At 39.7% G+C, this 18,816-nt stretch overlaps 1 protein-coding gene across 1 annotated transcript; it reads right to left on the minus strand.

Moving 5' to 3' along the window:
* Positions 1-1,088: 1,088 nt before the first annotated feature.
* LRRC8B (leucine rich repeat containing 8 VRAC subunit B) lies at positions 1,089-18,112 on the minus strand. The gene is made up of 5 exons (XM_048312852.1): positions 18,039-18,112; positions 7,183-7,237; positions 6,267-6,366; positions 3,450-5,608; positions 1,089-2,493 (listed from the first exon to the last, which is right to left on the minus strand). The coding sequence occupies exons 4-5, from the start codon at positions 5,580-5,582 to the stop codon at positions 2,221-2,223; spliced, it is 2,406 nt and encodes an 801-aa protein (XP_048168809.1). The 5' UTR covers positions 5,583-5,608; positions 6,267-6,366; positions 7,183-7,237; positions 18,039-18,112; the 3' UTR covers positions 1,089-2,220.
* Between the last annotated feature and the right edge of the window lie 704 nt (positions 18,113-18,816).

The raw sequence follows: 18,816 nt of genomic DNA on the forward strand, positions 1-18,816 counted from the left end.
AATGAAGTACCTTTCTCCAAGTTATTTCTGTTATTTCACTCCTGACAGAACTAGTGTAAAATGCACATTTAAGATAATTATTTGCCTTCATCAGTTTGACTGATTACGTAAAAGGACTGATGCATTCTTAAAAAGTTGAAGCTATTGGCCAAGTCAGTTACTTGCTGATTTAACTTTTTCAACAAAGCCTTCCAATTCAGAAAAAAAGCTTTAAAGAAAATGCTCATTTAATCTGATATAAATTATTAGACTGCAAGTATAACATGTCAAATTCTGGCATAAAGTGTTCTTTAATGTTAAGTTATGAAGTCCAGACAGGCCTATTGCAATTATTAACACAAGTTTTGCCACAGGGGTGTAAATCAATGCACTGTGGTTTAATCACATGTACTAGCTCTGTTGGTGAACTATGTCAATTCCTATGGGACTGTTATACAACTCAAAATTAGTTGACAGAGTTTGGAGGAGTTACATACGGACATTATGAAACACTGTTCCAGCAGCACTAGTCTGCACATAAACACAACTAACCAGTTTAAACATTTCTAGAACTACATAGAAAGCAATAGTTTTACCACATTTTGGTTCCCTGAGAAGAAAAGTGCTCCCACTACAAAGGTCTTTGGAATGCCATCAGTACAGTGGATAAACATGCACCTCTTGCACTGCTCCTGCAAAGACATCTACTTTCATGTTGATCAGATTTGTTTGGGCATTTTCTTTCAAAATAAACTTCACACTCCACAAAACTGGCAGTGGAATGGGAGCAAGAGATGACTAAAAGTAGTCTAATACTAAAATTAGTTTTATCTGTGATGATTTGTTATTACAAACTGGAATACAGTCTGTTAGCACATTTCTTGAACACAAAGTCATTAAGGGCACAGTTTACTTCATCTGTTTATTAATCCCATAATTGAGATTAGTTTTCCAAAACTTTTTGTACTATGTTAAGTTTTAAAGTATGTTTTTGGAAAGCATGCTAACCTGTTCCTTCCCCAGGGGCATAACTTATGTTTTTAGTGAACATGATAAACATCATGACAATTAAGACTTCAAATATAATAAAACAGCGCACAGCAGAAGAATGAAGTCAGGAAACGTTTTATTTCCATCCAGTTTTGCAAGTATTAAGGATGGCATAAGAGTTTATCCCACCACTATGATTTATGAAATTATTACATCCCTAGAAGAGGCAAAGCTTATAATGCTTCCTGTCTTTTCCTCCTAAGTGCATATAAGATGTGTGATTATTTAGTTTGTTTTATCTGTGTCCTTCTGTCCCTATCTAATACAAATGTCCTTCATCCTCTCCGCAATAACTGGGTGTGGAGAAGCTGCACTGAGGCAGTCAGTAATGAGAAGTTATAAAAATATTAATCAGAAACATACACTACACTAAAACCTGTGATGCTCACAACATACCGAAGACAACTTTGCAACTATATTGTGTTCTGTTTGCCATCACTGTCTCTGAAGATCAGTAATGTAAGATTGGTTCTCTAGGACATGCGCACAACAGTCACTTCAGATTCTTCTGATTCTTCCCAATTTCTAGGCAACAATTAATTTTGTATTTACTATTTTTAAGACAAAATGCTGAAACCAGTTCTAGGTATTTAATAGTAAGATTCAAATGGCATCTTCCACAATTATAGAATTAATGCTTAGTACTTGTCAAAAGCTTTTAAAAATTAAGTTATGATGAAAAATTACTTTCAGTATACCCCATGCAAATAAACTGCTCAAATAGTTTAAGCTCTTAATTTAATACATCCTAAGTTAGAGAAGAATTCATATTTAGAAACTAATTCCAGACAGTTCTTAGACCTCATATGGCAGGAGATGAAACTGTTTAAAATCATCACTATCAACAGAAAAAATTCTCATAGGAAAAAAGTATATACACTCTCACTATAGCCAGGCAATCACCTCTTCCATATCAATACTACCATAAACATTTAGCTGAATTATTTCAATCAGTAGAACCTAAACAATTCATGTTCTAAAATTTTCAAACATGTTTACCTGTAAAAGGCTGCATCTTTTATTTGAATCTAAGTAAAATTTTCTTTTCCAATACAATCGACTCAGTTCAATGCATTTAAGACTGATTTGTAAATTGCTCTCTTTCCTTCACTCCTCTCTACATATACAGATTTTTAGAGATATATTAAGCAAGACTTGTAGAATGCAATGATGCAGAGTTTCATTTTAAACTTAGGACTTATCTGAGCATGCCTGCAAACGCTCTCTTACACGAGGGGGAAGTGTTTTTAACAACCTTTCTTCTACAATTAGATTATTTCGCTTTAAGAACTGACATTCTTCCAGTTCAGCAGGAAGGGATTCAAGATAGTTTCCAATGAGCTCTAAGTGAACAAGATTCAGTAGCTGACCCACAAAAGGGGACAAATTCATCAGACTGTTATTTCCCAGAAGAAGAAATTGCAGCTTTTTGCACTGAAATAATCCATCAGGCAGCATTTCAATCTAGAAAAAGAAAAGAGAAGAACAAAAATAAAGTACATTAGAAGTTGTTAGCCTAGGTACAGCTGCATGTTTTGACATTTCCAGTTTTTATTTTAGGGTAAAAATCCCTCTTAGTTTATGAAAGGAAAAGGAAGACTGTAATTTCTCTATCATTATGTGATCAAGTGCTTGAGAGCACTACAATGGTTTTATTATACCTGTTTTGTTACAAAGCTGCTTAGCTCCTGGCACACACCAAGCCTGGAAGGGGGAGCACATCCATGCGTGCATGCAGAGGAGCGCAGGGGGCAGGGGAGAGGAAGAGCCCACTGTCTCCTGAGAATCGCTTAAGAACAAGCACAGGCTGTGGAGAGACATTAGCAGCTCCTGTGTTGTGAAATCTGTACAAGCAGTTACCTGTGCAGTACAGTAATCTTGGCCCACTCTACTGACATGTAACATCCAAAACAAGCCTCACCAATGAAAACAATTATAAGCCTCAAAAGAAGTCACAAGCCTGAGCCCCACACTAATGAACCAGAGAGTTTAGCACTGCTGATGAGGTTACCAACCATAATTATTTCCCTCTTCCCCATCATACACCTGAGCTGCTTATCAACCAGCTGCTGATTAGCTTTCAGTTTGACATTTTAAGGTAAAAATTAAATGCTGTTCACTTCCATTAAAATACTACATAGGATTGACAGCTGCAGGGCAAGGAAAGATGCGTTTCTGCAGCCATGCTAACCTATACTGTCTCTGGACCAAAGTCCTTAAGCTGCTACAAACCAGGATAGTATTAGGTGAGCTTTGCTGATTCCAAAGCTTTAGTAATTAAACAAGCACCACCCCTTTTTTCTGGGTTTGCTTTAATCATGAATACCACAAAAGCACTTCAAGCTAGAGGCAGTTCCAGAAGAAATAGTAGGTTAAATATCTATTTTTGGTTTTGAGTAGTAATTCAAAGTTCTACTTACGTGGTTTTTTGTCAAAGCCAAGTACTGCAGGTTGGTCAGATAACCAATTTCTTCAGGGATGGAGGTTAGCTTATTATAGCTAAGATCCAAATAGTGTAACTTTCTACAGAGAAATAGCTGCAATGGAACATTCTTAATATTATTATAATTTAGATACAACTGTTCCAGGTTTGATAATGCACCAATCTGCACTGGGACATATGAAATACTGTTGTGCCACAATTTTAAGCAAGAAAGATTTTTAAGATGTTGGAAACTAATTATTTCTTCCACTGTTCTGAGGTTATTTTCTTTTAAGTCAATTTCATGCAAATTGTTTAGGGTAAAAATGGAATGGGGAATGCGCTCTAAATCGCAGCAGATTAATTCCAAGGTTCTCAGGTTTACCAGCTTCTTCAGGTTATTTAGCACTATCAGCTTATTTCCCTCATTGTTGATAGACAAGTGTTGTAAAGAAGGCAGAAGATCTGTAATCACTTGAGGTATACGGGAAAGGTTGTTTTTTAAGTGAATGGATCTCAGATTTTTTAGCCCCTGAAAGCCATCATTGTATATGGAGTTGTGATGATCTAGCATGAAATATCCTGTTAAGCACAATTCTTGCAGGTTTTTTAGATGAAAGACCCAAAACGGAATTCTTCCCATCTCACTAGATTTCAAACGCAAGGTTTTCAGATTTTCTTCTAAAAAGTTGACTGCTGGATAATCCATCGTTAGTGATGAATGATAAACATTGAGTTCTTTGAGATTGACAAGCTGGGTCACAGCTGAAGGAAGTTTGGCTTCGGGAATAAGTTCCAGGCTTAGGACTTCTATTTCTGTCAGTTCAAAGACACTGTCTGGAAGACCATTTAACATGAAAAGGTGAAGTTCAGTCTTGTCTTGGGAATTTCTTACTAGTTTATTTTTCAGTTTTTCCACTGACCATTCATTGTTAAGATTTATCTGTTTGAGTTCGTTCTCACTCAAATCAGACAGGAATATTGAGAATCGCTGGGAATAAAGAGGATCATACTGATCTGCCAAGTGAAGAATAAATGCAAAGTCATTCTTTACATCAGGTATATCAGTGTAATTACTTTTCTCTCTCAACTTCTCAAAAGAGTATTGCTTAAGTGAACTTCTTAACATCCACCACAAACTGTAAGTACAAGTTAACCCATAGAAGATCACTAAAACAACATAAAATGAAGCCAAAACTTTAAAAATTTCTGCTAGCGAATAAACACACTGGTACCTTTTGTAGCCTGTAAAGGCTTGAACATTAACCACACAATCAATTTCAAGTGTAATAAAGGATAAATAGTAGGGGACATAAATTACTATTATGACAACTACAAAGACTTTCACTATAATCTGTTTCATATACACTGTGTATACGACATCCTTTTCTTCGGCATGTACTCTGAATTTCTTCACTTTTTCAAATATAGCTTTAGCTTGTTCCCCTTCTTTTTTATCAAGAACACTTGAATTTTCTCTTCCAGTTGTTTCCAAGCCAGGTTGTGAATATGGCAGGGACTGTCTGCTGGCCCCTATGTCTCCTGAACACTGAGGTGATGAAATCACTGTTTTTGATTTGGCTATCGGCAACTTCCTCGCAGACTGCTCAGCAACTGTTTCTGAGAGGGCACGCGTTGTCCACGGAGAGTCAAAACACTTCTGAAGAACAGCTACAAAGTGCTCAAGCCTGGAACTTGTACTAGGATAGTAAAGCCAGAAATTACTGCAAGCCGCAAAAATAAAGGTATGCAAAAGCACTAGGTATGGAAAAAATTTGGCAAACCAGTGAAGTTGTCGCTCATAACATACTGCATCAATGTAGGAATACTGCTGCCGATGGAGATAATTCTGGATTTTAAGCGGGATGATTATCGGTGCTGTCGAGCTAGCTGACATGTTAAGGTTGGCTTTAACTAAATCCCAAGGCACAGCACAATGATTGTCAAATTCTAGCTTGCAAGGAAGACAACACAATACTCTGGTTTGAGTAAGCTGGAGAGCCCCAGCAAGCACAGCAAGTAGCAGCATTATCATGGTGAGGTAATACCAGAAGACATCCCACCATGGTTTTAGTATGTGGTAGGATGACTGGGCATCTGCTAAGCATTTGAGTTCTGTTAGCGTGATCATGACTTTCACCTGTGAGAGAACAGCAGCTGGTAGAAGAAAAAAGAAAAGACATTCTTAGATAATTGTTAAAAACAATTTATCTCACCATTAAATACTTGAAGTTTATTACCGTTTTCACAGTCTTAAATACGTGTAACATGTGGCTTGGACTCCAGAGCATAGTGAAAGGATCCAAGAACTTCTGGGACCTGACCCCAGTCATCATCTCATGGATTTATTTTAAGGAAAGGTACTTGGAATGCAAAAACTTAGAGAGCGAAACTAGCACGAGAGATTAGGAGAAGGTATATTTTAACCAAACAATTGGGCACTGCTCCAGTAGAAGCAACAAGCAGGTATAAGTTAAAGCAGGCCTTCACTACCATCATTGACTTACATAAGTGATTTCTTATTTATGAAGAATTCCAAAATCAGAGTGGTACATTAACATGATGACTCTTGTAATTTAGAACTTTCTACCAGATTAAATAATTCTACCCAGTTAAAAATATACAAATTCCCCAAAAGGCATTTTGTATTACATATTCTTATGTATAATTCCCCATCTTCTCCCATCAAGAGAATTAAGCATATTGGCAGAATAAAAATTAAGGTGGCACAATTTATTGTTGTTCAATATTGCTGTTTATATATATGTAAGTGACACATTTAACTCTCAGAAGCATAGGTTTGATTCATACTTACTTTACTAATTAAAGAGAATAAAAAACACAGCACTGCTCAGTCAGGAGGTCTACACCTTTTAAAATTCCTCGGACATGCCATCTTTACATTTGTCTTCATTCTGGATGGAGAAAATATTGAATATACTTATTTGCAATACCTTAACCTAAATAAAGAGCAAACATTTCAGCTTGCATTAGAACTGCTGCCTCATTGTGCATCCATTAAGCTCTGCATTGCTACAGCTACATGAAATGGAACAGTCTGTACTCCTATGTGATCATGCAGAATGCGAAATAAAAGCTTTGCAGTTACATCAACACAAAAATCCCCAAACACCGAGGGGAAACTGCCTACAGCTAGCCCTATTTCAATGAGGAAGTAATTTTTTCCCCCAAACAACTATGAACTTGTTACTTGGGAAACTGACCCCCACCAGGCTACACCCTCCTTTTCAGGCAGTTGTAGAGACTGGTAAGTTCCCCCTGATCCTCCTTTTCTCCAGGCTGAGCTCCCCCAGCTGCTCCTCACAGAACTTGTGCTCCAGACCCTTCCCCAGCTCCACTGTCCTTCTCTGGGCTCACTCCAGCCCCTCACTGTCTTTCTTGTCACGTGGGGCCCAGAACTGGACACAGCACTCGAGTTGGGACCTCACAAGTTCCCAACCCGGGGAACTGCCCTGGTCCCCCTGGCTACACTGTTTTTGATACAGGCCAGGCCACTGGCCTTCTTGGCCACCTGGGCACATGCTGGTTCTCATTTATAATATGTTGGTACTGTACATTTCAATTTTAAACAGAGCTGACAAACTGTTACAAAAAGTCAAACAATAGCTGAACCTTATTCTTACTCCACATTCAAGTGGAAAGAACGACTGAAAATAAATTAACCCTTCTTGCACTGACAAAGCTATTTATAATAAAATACAAAAACTTACCAGGCCCACCCAAGGGAAAGCAGCTGAATAAGGACTGGATGGTTACAATACACTCCTGGAAGGAAAATAAATTGTCATAAGATTGTGAAATATTTGGTCCAAAAACTGTGAGTATTAGAACAGTAGCTCATTACTCCTTCCACAACAGCATTTTAGAGAGCAAACATTCTAAGAGTAAAAGATCTAAGGACCTAAAAGATACCACCCCCTTCAAATTATTTACTTGTTCACTATCTGAAAGTTGCTTTTCCTAAAGTAGAGATAAAGTATTGGCCTCTCTCACTGTCCCCTTTCTGAGCACTAAAAGCTTAGAAAAAAAAGCTCAACAGTTATTGCATTTAAGTAAAGTTAAAAGTTCTGCAGCTGAGATACTCTACACAGCTGGGAAATAGCAATTCCTTCAATCACTCCACCTCAACTTCCAAAAGCACATCTCAAATGCCTTTAAAATGAGATCTTTTGATATAATTCTTGTGGTTTGAATATAAATTTGTTGGTATAAAAGCACAAAGAGATACTAAACCCATTCAAATTAAGGCTTTCATTCTGCAAAGAATACCTGGATCACATCTTGACTCAAGCCAAACATGCTTGATTTGAATGTAAACAGAAGAAAATAAACTTTTTTTTCCACTTCCAACTTCAAATTAAAACCAGTCAATTCTTCTTACTTGAACTTTGTTATAAAAATGAAAGACTTGGGACCTCTGTTGAAGTTGTAAAGAACACACTAAGAGATGAATATATTGAACGATGAAAAAAAGTAAGATCAAAAGGTAAAAATAGCAAATTTTTAATCAAGAAAAACACTCAAAAAGTCAAAATTATCACTAAGTTGGCTGAGAGTTTAACATAGTGTGAAAGGTCTACTGAACATGAGTATGGGAGCAATTCTTTTCCTGACAAACATGTAAACCTCATCAGGGACTTGGGGAGATACTAATGTTTTAGGATGATTCATGTAACTAAATGCTTACAGGAGTAAGTAATATATTCCTTGGGGAATAAGGCATACCTTTTCAGTACGAAGGACAAAATTCAGAGTACAATAAAACAGTTAACACTCTTTGATAAAGTATTTTCCCTAAAATTTACAAAAAGGAAAACAGAAAATGAAACTTAAGCCAATTCTGTCAAAAGCATATTGGTATACTTGAGAGCTTGCACCACTCAGTACACCTTTTTCAACCAATGATGTAATGCTAATTAAAAAAAAAAAGTGTTTTGTTTTTGTACAGATTGAGAACTCAGGGTGAGACTAACTCATGTAACTTTGTGAAGTCTGTTTCTAAAAAATGCTTTGTCACCTCTCTGCCTTGCAATGGAAAGCTGTTAGTCTCCATCAGAGATTCCAGAAAAAAGACTACATCCTTGCTGTGGTATTATAACACTTTTGAGCAGGAAGTAAATGTCACAGTATTGAGTATTTAAATACTTGAAATCTGGTCTGGTGAAGGGCTACTTTCTGAAGCCTTCCAATGAAGCAGGTGTATCTATTACAGTTCTATGTGTATGAAATACAGCTTCCCATTGGAGGAGCACACAGTATAAACAACTGTAATGTAAACATGTGAATTATTGATAATAATTTTGTTGAAGACATTTTTCTTTCAAATCCTATCTGTATGCCAAAAGTGACTAATCAAATGGAATAACACTGAACTGTAATGGATTTGATAAACCTCATCTCCAGCAGCTTTCAACCCATATCAAAGCCATAAAAGCTTTTCAAAGTGGCCTAACTCAATTGGCAATCTTTCTTAGAAGAAGAGAGAATGAAGTTTAGCCCCAGGCAAAATGATGACTTCAGGAGAGTTACGCCAGACCAATACAGAGACACAGGCCAGAAAAATAAAGTAAAAAAGATCACTAATATCTAGGTAATTTTTAGTTACTTCAAGACTTACTAAATCTGATCAACAGAAACATATCCAGAATGTGAGTAAAAGGCTCTCATTTTGAAAAATATTATTTATAAGCATCAGATACCCACCACCACCCCCAGCTGCCAAAAGGGTACTTGGCATTGCATTACTCTGTCATTTGGTCATTGCTCACATAATTTTTAGGCACATTTAGTTAGGGATATCTTTGCAGCAAGGCAACTGCCTTTCTTGTCCTCCCTCAAGGGTATTTAACTTGTGTTTCCAACACACTAATTTAATCAAGATAGATTTATACAACTAAAGCATACCTTGACAGGAATTCCCATGGCCCCTGACTTGCTTTTTTTCCCTCCCCCTCAAACACAGCCACCAAGTTTTCAGCCAGTCTCTTTAGACTCTTGCAGTTGCTTCTCAAATTAGATAAGGAGATGCTGACACACTATGTACTGTAGCTGTTTTATCAATTTTCTATCAAAAGTCCTTCCTGAACTACAGTACTAACTTAGCTTCTACCTAATTTAAATAGATCACTTTTTCTTCTCAAGTTTTGGATGGAAAATTAAGTCCAATAATAAACTAAACACACAATCAGTTTGGCTTCATAGGCAGTTTTGAGACTCCCCTATGAGATTCCCAGTACCTGCTTATGGTTTCACATGCACAGCCTGAACCTCCACTTGCAAATAAATCCTCATGAAAATTCCCAAAGGGAAAAAAAAATAAACAAATTTTACCCATACACACGCATCACCAAAACAGATCTTTCCTGGCAAAAACTGCTCCTTTTATTGGCACGTTACTGCTTCCTTTCTCAAGTACTCTGTAAACAATGAATAGCCAGGTAGTGCAAGAGTTCTGGTGCAAGTGACTCCATAAAGAATGATACTGCCATAGTTACTCGTAGCAGAAGCATTTACATAACTGCCTCTCCCTTTTTCAAGCAGTGATACATGGTCTTTCAGAATCTGTACTTTGGTCACCTGTGTGCACGCACAGACTCAGCTGTAGGACCTTTTTGATAGGGACTGTGGTTTTGAATCTGCATTCCACTGAATGCAGAACAACACAAACAAGATTAGAGAAAGCTTCTTTTCAGCTCATTCTGAAGGAGATCACAGGTGACAATTAAACATGTATAAGTGATTATCCTTTTGTATTTAAAACAAACCCGAAGACATTCCCACACTCTACAATAACCACCATATTCCTCAACCACTGGATCTTCAACACTACACTAACATTATTACAAGTTTGCCATATCAACCTCTCAAATAATCAAAGACCCAAAGTCCTTCCAAATACTCAGAAATTACAACTACAGACAATCTCAATGATCTGTACCTGGACTGGCTAGAGGCCCTTGCCCTTCTTAAACACTCCTGCTCTCAAGACAGCTGAACATAAGTTATAGAATAGTAATAGCAAAGTTTTATGCTGCTTAAGAATCAGTCCTTGCTCTCTCGGGAAGGCTTACATGAGTCTATATAGCCAAGTAATTTCTGAGGGAAAAAACTGCAAGCATAGTTTAAAATTTAGTAAGTTGGGCTACACTAATATTTTTACTTCACAAGACTTACCCTTCTCTGCTACTGCTTCAGAGTTAACTGCACAGCACATAAGTTGATTAAAAAAACCCCTTAAAATTAAGCAACTACTACCTCACTCTACCACTGCCATATTTTCCTCAAGCTGAGAAAAACAAGACTAGAACATGGCAAATATATTTCGGTTTCCTCAACTATCTAAAAGCTTGAACATTCCCAGGTTCAACACAAAAGGTCTAAAAACAACTTAAAGGCAGTTTCACCTTTTTTTCTCTCTGGTACACTTAATGCAAGAAAAATACTTTACCTAGTCTAAAGTCTTTATAAAGTTGCAGTCTAATCTTAATTGAAAATATGCTTTACTCCAATTTGATTTGCTTTACAAGCACAAGACTTACTCCTGAAATCTGACTGTGCAGGATTAGATACATTACATTATGCATTTCTTTCCTATGCCTGCAGCACTCCAAAACAGACCAATGTCTTCCTTGAGCCACATTAACTTTGCATTAAGTATTATTGATATGCAAGTATTGAGCGTTTTCTCTATTCAAGGAAGGCCAGTTCAGAGGTAAACTTTGTAAAATATGTCATTGGTCCAACACTCACTAGGGAGATGGACTACATTCAAACATTCCAGTTGCCTAAGTTATTAAAATTACATACCTGTGGGCCACGTTATAGGTACTGAATCACATCTGTTAGGTCTGCCCAAGTGCATGAAGTTACTTAAACTTAATTCTCAATAGCAGATGGGAGGGTAAAAACAAGTCAACTACTTTGAAGATTAAACTCTGTAATGAAGTTGCATTATAAAATTTGTATTTAAAAGTTATGTTGTGTGCTTTTTATATCATACTAGTCTAGCCCATAGAGCAATTTCAAATACAAATTCACATTCAGATACAAATACTTTGACTAGTAAAAACACTTTCTCCAGCCCTCTCCTCAAATTAAGTCCAAGGTGTTAAGGATTGTGTTCTAGCTGAAAAAGGCCACAACCTATGCTTCTAGAAAGGCCTGTACTAGTGAGGAAAAGATTCAGTTTAAACCCAAGTTTAAAAGCAAAGAGATAGGTGAGACAAACAGTTTACACAAAAACCCTACAAAATAAAATGGAGAAAAATTAGTAAGTAGGTACAAACCTAAGTTTCTGAACAAGTATGTTACAGTGTTAAATAGATAAGCCTACTAATGGTAAAAAAATACAGTAAAATGAACAGTAGACCAGCTTTTTTTTCATGTAATTGCATCACCATGATGGATCTCTTTGAGAACAAGCTGTCTACTTGTCCAGAACCTACCACTCCATTCATAGCCATGGTGCTTTCTAAGATCCCTAATGAACCAAGCAGAATCTGGACTCCAAATCAAATGTGAGCATTTCTAGTAAGCACTCTTTTGTACAGCTTTACTGTCTCAGTACTATTTCCAAGATCAGAGATGCATTTTTAAAATATATAAATTAAGGTTATAAGTTAAACTTAAGAGACATATCAGCCTCTAAAATACTGACTACAATGAATATCAACACAAGCACCTGTTCAGAAGAGAGTGCTTTGTATTGATCATACAATAGAGACATATCTTGTTTCATCCCAATATTTAATTAATAACTTCTGACAGCTGGATCGCTTCATGCAAGTAATTTTACTTCTTTCCAACTCAAACTTCGCAACTGTAAAATCATGGTAACATTTCTGCTATTCTCTAAGAAGTATTTAAATGAAGAATATTATACAGTAATAATTTCTTACTAAGTATTTAGAGAGACTGTTCTGGATTGTACTAAGCTTCTATTAGGTTCTGAGAGCTGGAAGCACACACACTTTTCCTTTTTCTAATAGTAGTCAGACAGTTATCACCTCTGTCCAATCTCAGAAATATTAACTTGTATTTGTAGTCCTCATTCTACCTAGAATAATTCTGTTTCTAAAATATGAACAGTTATCTAGTACAATAACTTAAAATTTCATCATTTGGCCAAAAAAAGGATGCTGATGTTTTTTCAACATTTATAGACTGCTAAGACCAAGCAGTATTGCCTCAGGATAGCAGGTGTTGAGAATGGAAACTGCAACTGAGGTCACAAAAAATATACACCAAATATATTCTGTCCCTGCAAGATAATTATTACCATGTACAAATATAGCTACAAGATTTAAGAATGGTCAAAAAATAGTCTTTTAGTTTTAAGTTTTCCTGACGCTGCATAAGATTAATGGAGAACTTTCTAGAAGGGAATATTATTACTTCCACAGACAAGAACTTAATTGCATCTAGGAAAATATAATTATCAGGGCAGCAATACAGAAACACATCTGATTTCACTCTATTAGTTCTGACATTGGAAAGCTGATTTGGATTTTCAGTAGCGGCTCATATCTCCTCTCAGAAGCGGCAGGTTTTCATCTTGTTTAACGGGAAAGACAGTTACTCTTGACAGCCAGCCTGACAAGCTGAAACACTTGATTCTAGATGTTTGGTCTAAACAGCTAGAACAGAATAATGAGAACAGATAAATTTCCAATTGATATCTGATGCAAACTCAGGCACTCTTTGTATGCCAGTTCTCCTGTAACCCATCTTACTACCTTTTTAAGGAATCCCAGCCCCGCCCCCCCCCCAGGTGAGAATAGAAAAAACTTGAGACTCTGGAGTCAATACAAGCCTGCTTGAAATGGAAATTGAATAGGCTTTACCAATCCTCCAGCAGAGTGCAATCTGGCTGCACAACTCCCTCAGTCTCTTAAGTCTCTTCCTATTCATATTACTCTGCATTACGGATTTACTAATAGGACAAAGCAACCAGCTACATCTTCTCTTCTTTTAACAAACGGAACGGGCTGAAAGACAAATTCCCCACTGCACATACTGGGTGACAGTGTCCCAACTGCATGCCTGAACATAACTCTACAGTTCAGAGCTGCCCATATGCATGGGATCAGGAGAGCTGAAAGCCCTGTTGTGCTTATCAGAAGCATCTCCTAGGACAACGCTAAGTTTCAGAAGCACAAACAAATGATCAGACTTGAATTCTACAGCAAATCCACAGTAATCCTGCTTTGTTTCCTGAACAAACACCAAGTTAGTTCAGGACCTATGTTCACGCGTTGTACTTCCATCAACCCAAGTGTGCTGTGCAAGTCTCCTGCGGCGCAAAATTTCCTTTTTTGAGTAGGCTGTCTTAAGAGACCCAACAGCTGGCCTCACTAGTACAGGCCTTTCTAGAAGCATAGGTTGTGGCCTTTTTCAGCTAGAACACAATCCTTAACACCTTGGACTTAATTTGAGGAGAGGGCTGGAGAAAATGTTTTTACTAGTCAAAGTATTTGTATCTGAATGTGAATTTGTATTTGAAATTGCTCTATGGGCTAGACTAGTATGATATAAAAATGACAGCAGCATTATCAGAAACACACTTGGGTATGAAGCCAAGTTTAAGAACTACAAAAACAAGAGTCAGGGTTTTATCATCACCTGAATCAATTAAGAACTTTGAAGTAAAAAACATCTAGCTCCATATTTGCAAGAAACTGAATCAAAATTTGAAGCAAAGCAGACACTGCTTTTAACTCCTGTTCAGTAAAGCACTTGAGTATTGACATATCCCATCTTGCTTCAATTAAGCAATAATTTTCCCAACTTTGCAGTCAGTGTTACTGCAAAGTTAGTATTTAAGCAATGTTAATGTTTAATAAAAAGTGCTTACTTGGAAAACAGTTTTCCTGTACTGCAAAGGCACTGGAAAAGTAATAATCAGTTTCACACTTGCATTGGCATGGGTTGAAAATTAAAGTTCATCTTGTAAATAATTTAAACACAGCCTAGAAACAGTTTTTAGTTAAAAATTTTCAAATTCCCTCCCGCCTTCAAATATTTTGGATTACACAACAAATGCACACCAAGATTTTGCTTTCATTCAGATGGAAAAATTAGTTCAAAGGACTAATACTTCAGCATTAAAATCACAATGTGCAATTATTAAATTTTAGCTCAGTAGATCCTCATATTTGGATGCAGATGATTTTATTTAGCTACCAGAAAGTAACTAAGTAAATACTTCACAACCTGAACTACTCACAGAATACTAATATTTTCCCCAGAAAACTAAAGCAATAAAGTCTGGGAAATAAGGGGTTACATTTTCTGGGGTTTGAAATAAGAGCTCTAAAAAATCAATGTCACTTTAATTAAGCCTGAATAAACTACATGACCAGTTTTGTAGCTGTTGTGCCACAAAACTGAAACTTTGCTAACTAAAATCACAATTCAGAGTATTATCTCACAAAGAAACAAAATGTTTGTAACAATGTCTAAATTACACTAACAATAAGTAGCAACCAGATTGTGTTACTACCACATTCTTACTGGCATCACTAGACCCCTTACCAGCATTTTTAACCCGTTCAGTTTCTCACAGTCAACTAAATTCTCAGTTTCAGTATAAGAAATTGCATTCCAGTTTACAGCATCCAAATGTACTTAGAAGCTGAGATGGAAATGCAGTCACATAATTTATTTCAGTGTGTGCAAATACATTATTTTGAAACAGAACAACACCAATGAGAATTAAATTGAAAATAGTCCATAACAAGTTCTCCACAATTCGCTTCTGATTGTTGAAAGACCCTAGAATCCTCTCAGGTGTACATCAGAAGAGGGTATGTCAGCACTATACCTCAAACTGCATTTGTAACAGCTTTACTGAGAGTTGCATCATCTGCCTTCCTTCCAAGGTACTACACCACTACAAAACACAGCCTTTTCATATCAGTAAGTTTAAATCAGATAGCTGGGCAAACTACTCATAAGTATTATGACACTTTAGTTCAATACTGAATTGCAATTTGATTTCAAGTAGCTAAAAATTAAATCCAGAACTCATTTGTAACACACTAACAACTCTTGGGGAAAATAATCCCCAAACCCATGCATAGGTACAATACACTGAAGCCCACTCACCAAGTCTGGTAAAACTCTAATTGGAATTATATAACCTATACCACTTAAACATTAAAGACAACATACGTAAACATTAGAATATTAATTCCACTTTACATTTCTCACCCTTCTACATGGCTACCTAGGATATCTGAACCAAATAGCTTCATAACCGCAGCACTGACTGCTAACTTATCTTTAAAAAGAGTAACTGCAAGAGCAACTGGCAGAATAACACCATTTACAAGACAACAGTTGAACAGCTGTTATAAGGATGCCTAAGGATAAATACAGCCCACAGGTTAGCGCTTAGAATACAGAGAGCAGTGTGAAACGTTTAGATAGGCAGCACTGAGACCCATATAAACCACACCTTATCCCCTTAGTCACATGAAACATCCATTCCTAATCCTAGCTGAGTAAAGCTTTATGGCTTTAGCAGTAGGTATTGTAAGCTGAAGTAGTATTACTGGTGCCACAGTCTCTTTTGCTACCTGTAGCGCATCAGGCAGAGCAGGCACAGCAGCAGCTAAAGCAAGACAAGATTTCCCTCCCTCTTCACCCCCCTTCAGAAATCCCTTAGAAAAATACTTGTTTGACAGTGACATACTGCTCTACAAGGTTCATTTTACAATGCTGAAATATTGATGGATGTTTCTTTAGCACTGTTGGTCCCTCTCTAAAAATTATTCAACATGCTTTCATTAACTTCAAACAACAGCTGTATTGGTAACTTGCAATAAACAAAAGGCAATTTTCTCCCCATGAAAATCCTGTTTCCCTGAAAGAGGGGACAAATACAAGTCAGACCAGCAACTCCCTTCTCTCAAAAGTGTAAGGGAGCAAGCAAATTCCTAAAAGTTACATGAATCCTGCTGAAGTTGAAAGTCAATTGCATTACATCAATGTAAAATTCAGTAGAATGTAATAATATGTGCTAATGTAAAACTCTGATAAACATTTTGTTATCTGACTACAACAGAATGCTTTAAACACTCAAGAAAACCCTTAAAAAAACCCCCCTGTATTATATACTAACTACTGGTTCTCTGCCATAATCATTCTCCTTTCTGCTCTCATTTCATTTCATGTCCTTTGCCCTGCTCAGGGCCACATATACTGAAGAAAAGCTCCTTAGGATAACTCTCCTATTCCCCACACTGTCAGCTGAGCTACACAGAGTAAAGAAAACACATACAATATAGATAGACAATACTTAATAAATTCTACAAGTACTGTAATATTTCACTACTTAATACTCATGGGTTTTTCCTTCACTGCTCTCTTGAAAGTTTAAGTTAAACAATACAGATCAATAAGGCCTAATTCATTGCCCCCCCCGCGAGGAAGGTATGTAAGGAAAAATTCCAAGACACCTGAAATAACTGATGCCTTACCTTATCCTTTCAACAAACAAAGAAAGAAAGCTGTGAGTCAGCAGAGCTTATAGCTTAAATACTTGAAACCAGAAGTGATCACATAGCTTTTAGCTTGTTCTAGGACTACCTCACAGGTATAGTTTTAAATGACCACACTAGAGGCCAAATCAAACACAGTTTACCTTATCAGCATAATTAATAACATTCTTAATATAAAATTAAGCTTTAGGGAAGTCCACTTTAATCACTCCTACATAACTGGTCAACTGCAGCATTCACCAGGGACCCGAAGCCAGGAAAGCTGCCTGAGTTTCACCCCTGAGCAGACGGGCACAAAGTCAGCCTGACGCCACTCGCGCAACTCAGCCAGGGCGCAAAGAGAGGCTGCCACGCAAGGGGCTGCTACAAGATCAGAGTTGCTGAGACGAGAAATGCATTGGCCAGACAGAGGAAAGGAAGACAACAACAAATAGGACGGTTCTTGTTCGATGCGCAGAACTGTCAGGCCTCAACACTGAGTTAACTCTTCTCTCCCTTGCGGGGAGGCTGGGACTTGGCTCCCGCCTGCCACTTTCTCGAGGGCAGGTGCCGCCTCCACGCCCGGGGCCGAAGGGTGACAGCTGCCGCCCGGACGGAGGAGCCCGGGGCGGGGGAAAGCGGCCCCAGGCGACCTGTAGCGCCCGGGTCACCCGAGGACACGCGCAGATATCGGTTACGCAAAGCACAGAGCGGTTTTCGCCGAGCCCCGCCCGCGGGCCCCGGGGCGGCCACAGACCCGCTCGGCGCCCCGCGCCCAGTTCCTCTCCGCCTCGGCCGGCCCGCGGGGCTACGGCAGGTGAGCGGCCCCGCTGCCGGGCGCCGCCGAGGGAAGGGGCGGCCGCCGCGCAGGCTCACCGGGCCACCGGACGAGCGGCGCCGGGCACCCCGCGAGACGGCAGCGCCCTCCCGCTCCGCTGGCGGAGGGGCAAGCCCGGGAAAAGCGGGGACGGCGAGAGCTGCCCTCGGAAAGCCCCGCTCCGTGCTGCTCCCCCTCCTTCCACCCGTCCCTCCCTCGCACGCCGGGGCCGCGGGGCACCTGTCAGCGGCAGCCGCCCCTCCCTTACCTGCCGCCGCCACCCCCGGCCCGCCCGCGCAGCGGCGCTGGGTCCGCGCGCTCCGTCCGCGCGGCAGCCGGCGGCGCAGCGCGAGGCACCGGCTCCAACCGGCGCGTCTGGGGCGGGCCCCGCTGGCCGCCGGTGTCACGTTACCGCCCGCGCAGCCAATGGGGCGAGGCAGGCGGCGCCGCTGACGGGCCGGGGGCGGGGGAGCTGCGGCGGACAAAAGCGCCGCGCCCGGCTCCGGCCCAGCCCCTCTGCTCACCTGCGGAGCCGCCCCACCGGCCCTGCGGACAGTTCCCGGCACTGCAGCCGTACCCGTCCACCTCAGAGCTCCTCGGTACGGCGCCGCAGCCGTGCCGGCTCACAGGCAGCAACCTTCCCCCCCCCCCCCCCCCCCCCCCCCGGGTGCCGGCGTTTAAATAACCCGAGCCGTTGGAAGAGGTGGAGGAAGTGAGAAAGCCATTAATGCTGGCTGCTAGAAAATAAAAATAGAGAAGGTGACACTTGCGAAAGGCAACTTAAACCCCACCGCAGGTTTCGGTGGGACGGGGTGCGGGTCTCGGAGTGGCCCCAACGCCCGCTGGGTCCGAGCGGAAGGAGCGGGGCTGGGGATGCTGGAGAGCGGTACCGCGCGGGTGCATTCGGGATGAGCTCCCGCCCCGCTGCGCCCCAGACTCGGCACAGCCGCTGAGAATGTCCTGCAGCAACGGGGGTCTCCTTCCGGGGCCAGGGACACCCAAAGCCCACCACCCTTTCTGACAGAAACAGGCAAAATTCTGTGCGG

Source organism: Corvus hawaiiensis, chromosome 9 (assembly GCF_020740725.1).
Source record: "Corvus hawaiiensis isolate bCorHaw1 chromosome 9, bCorHaw1.pri.cur, whole genome shotgun sequence".
Lineage (NCBI taxonomy): Eukaryota > Metazoa > Chordata > Aves > Passeriformes > Corvidae > Corvus > Corvus hawaiiensis.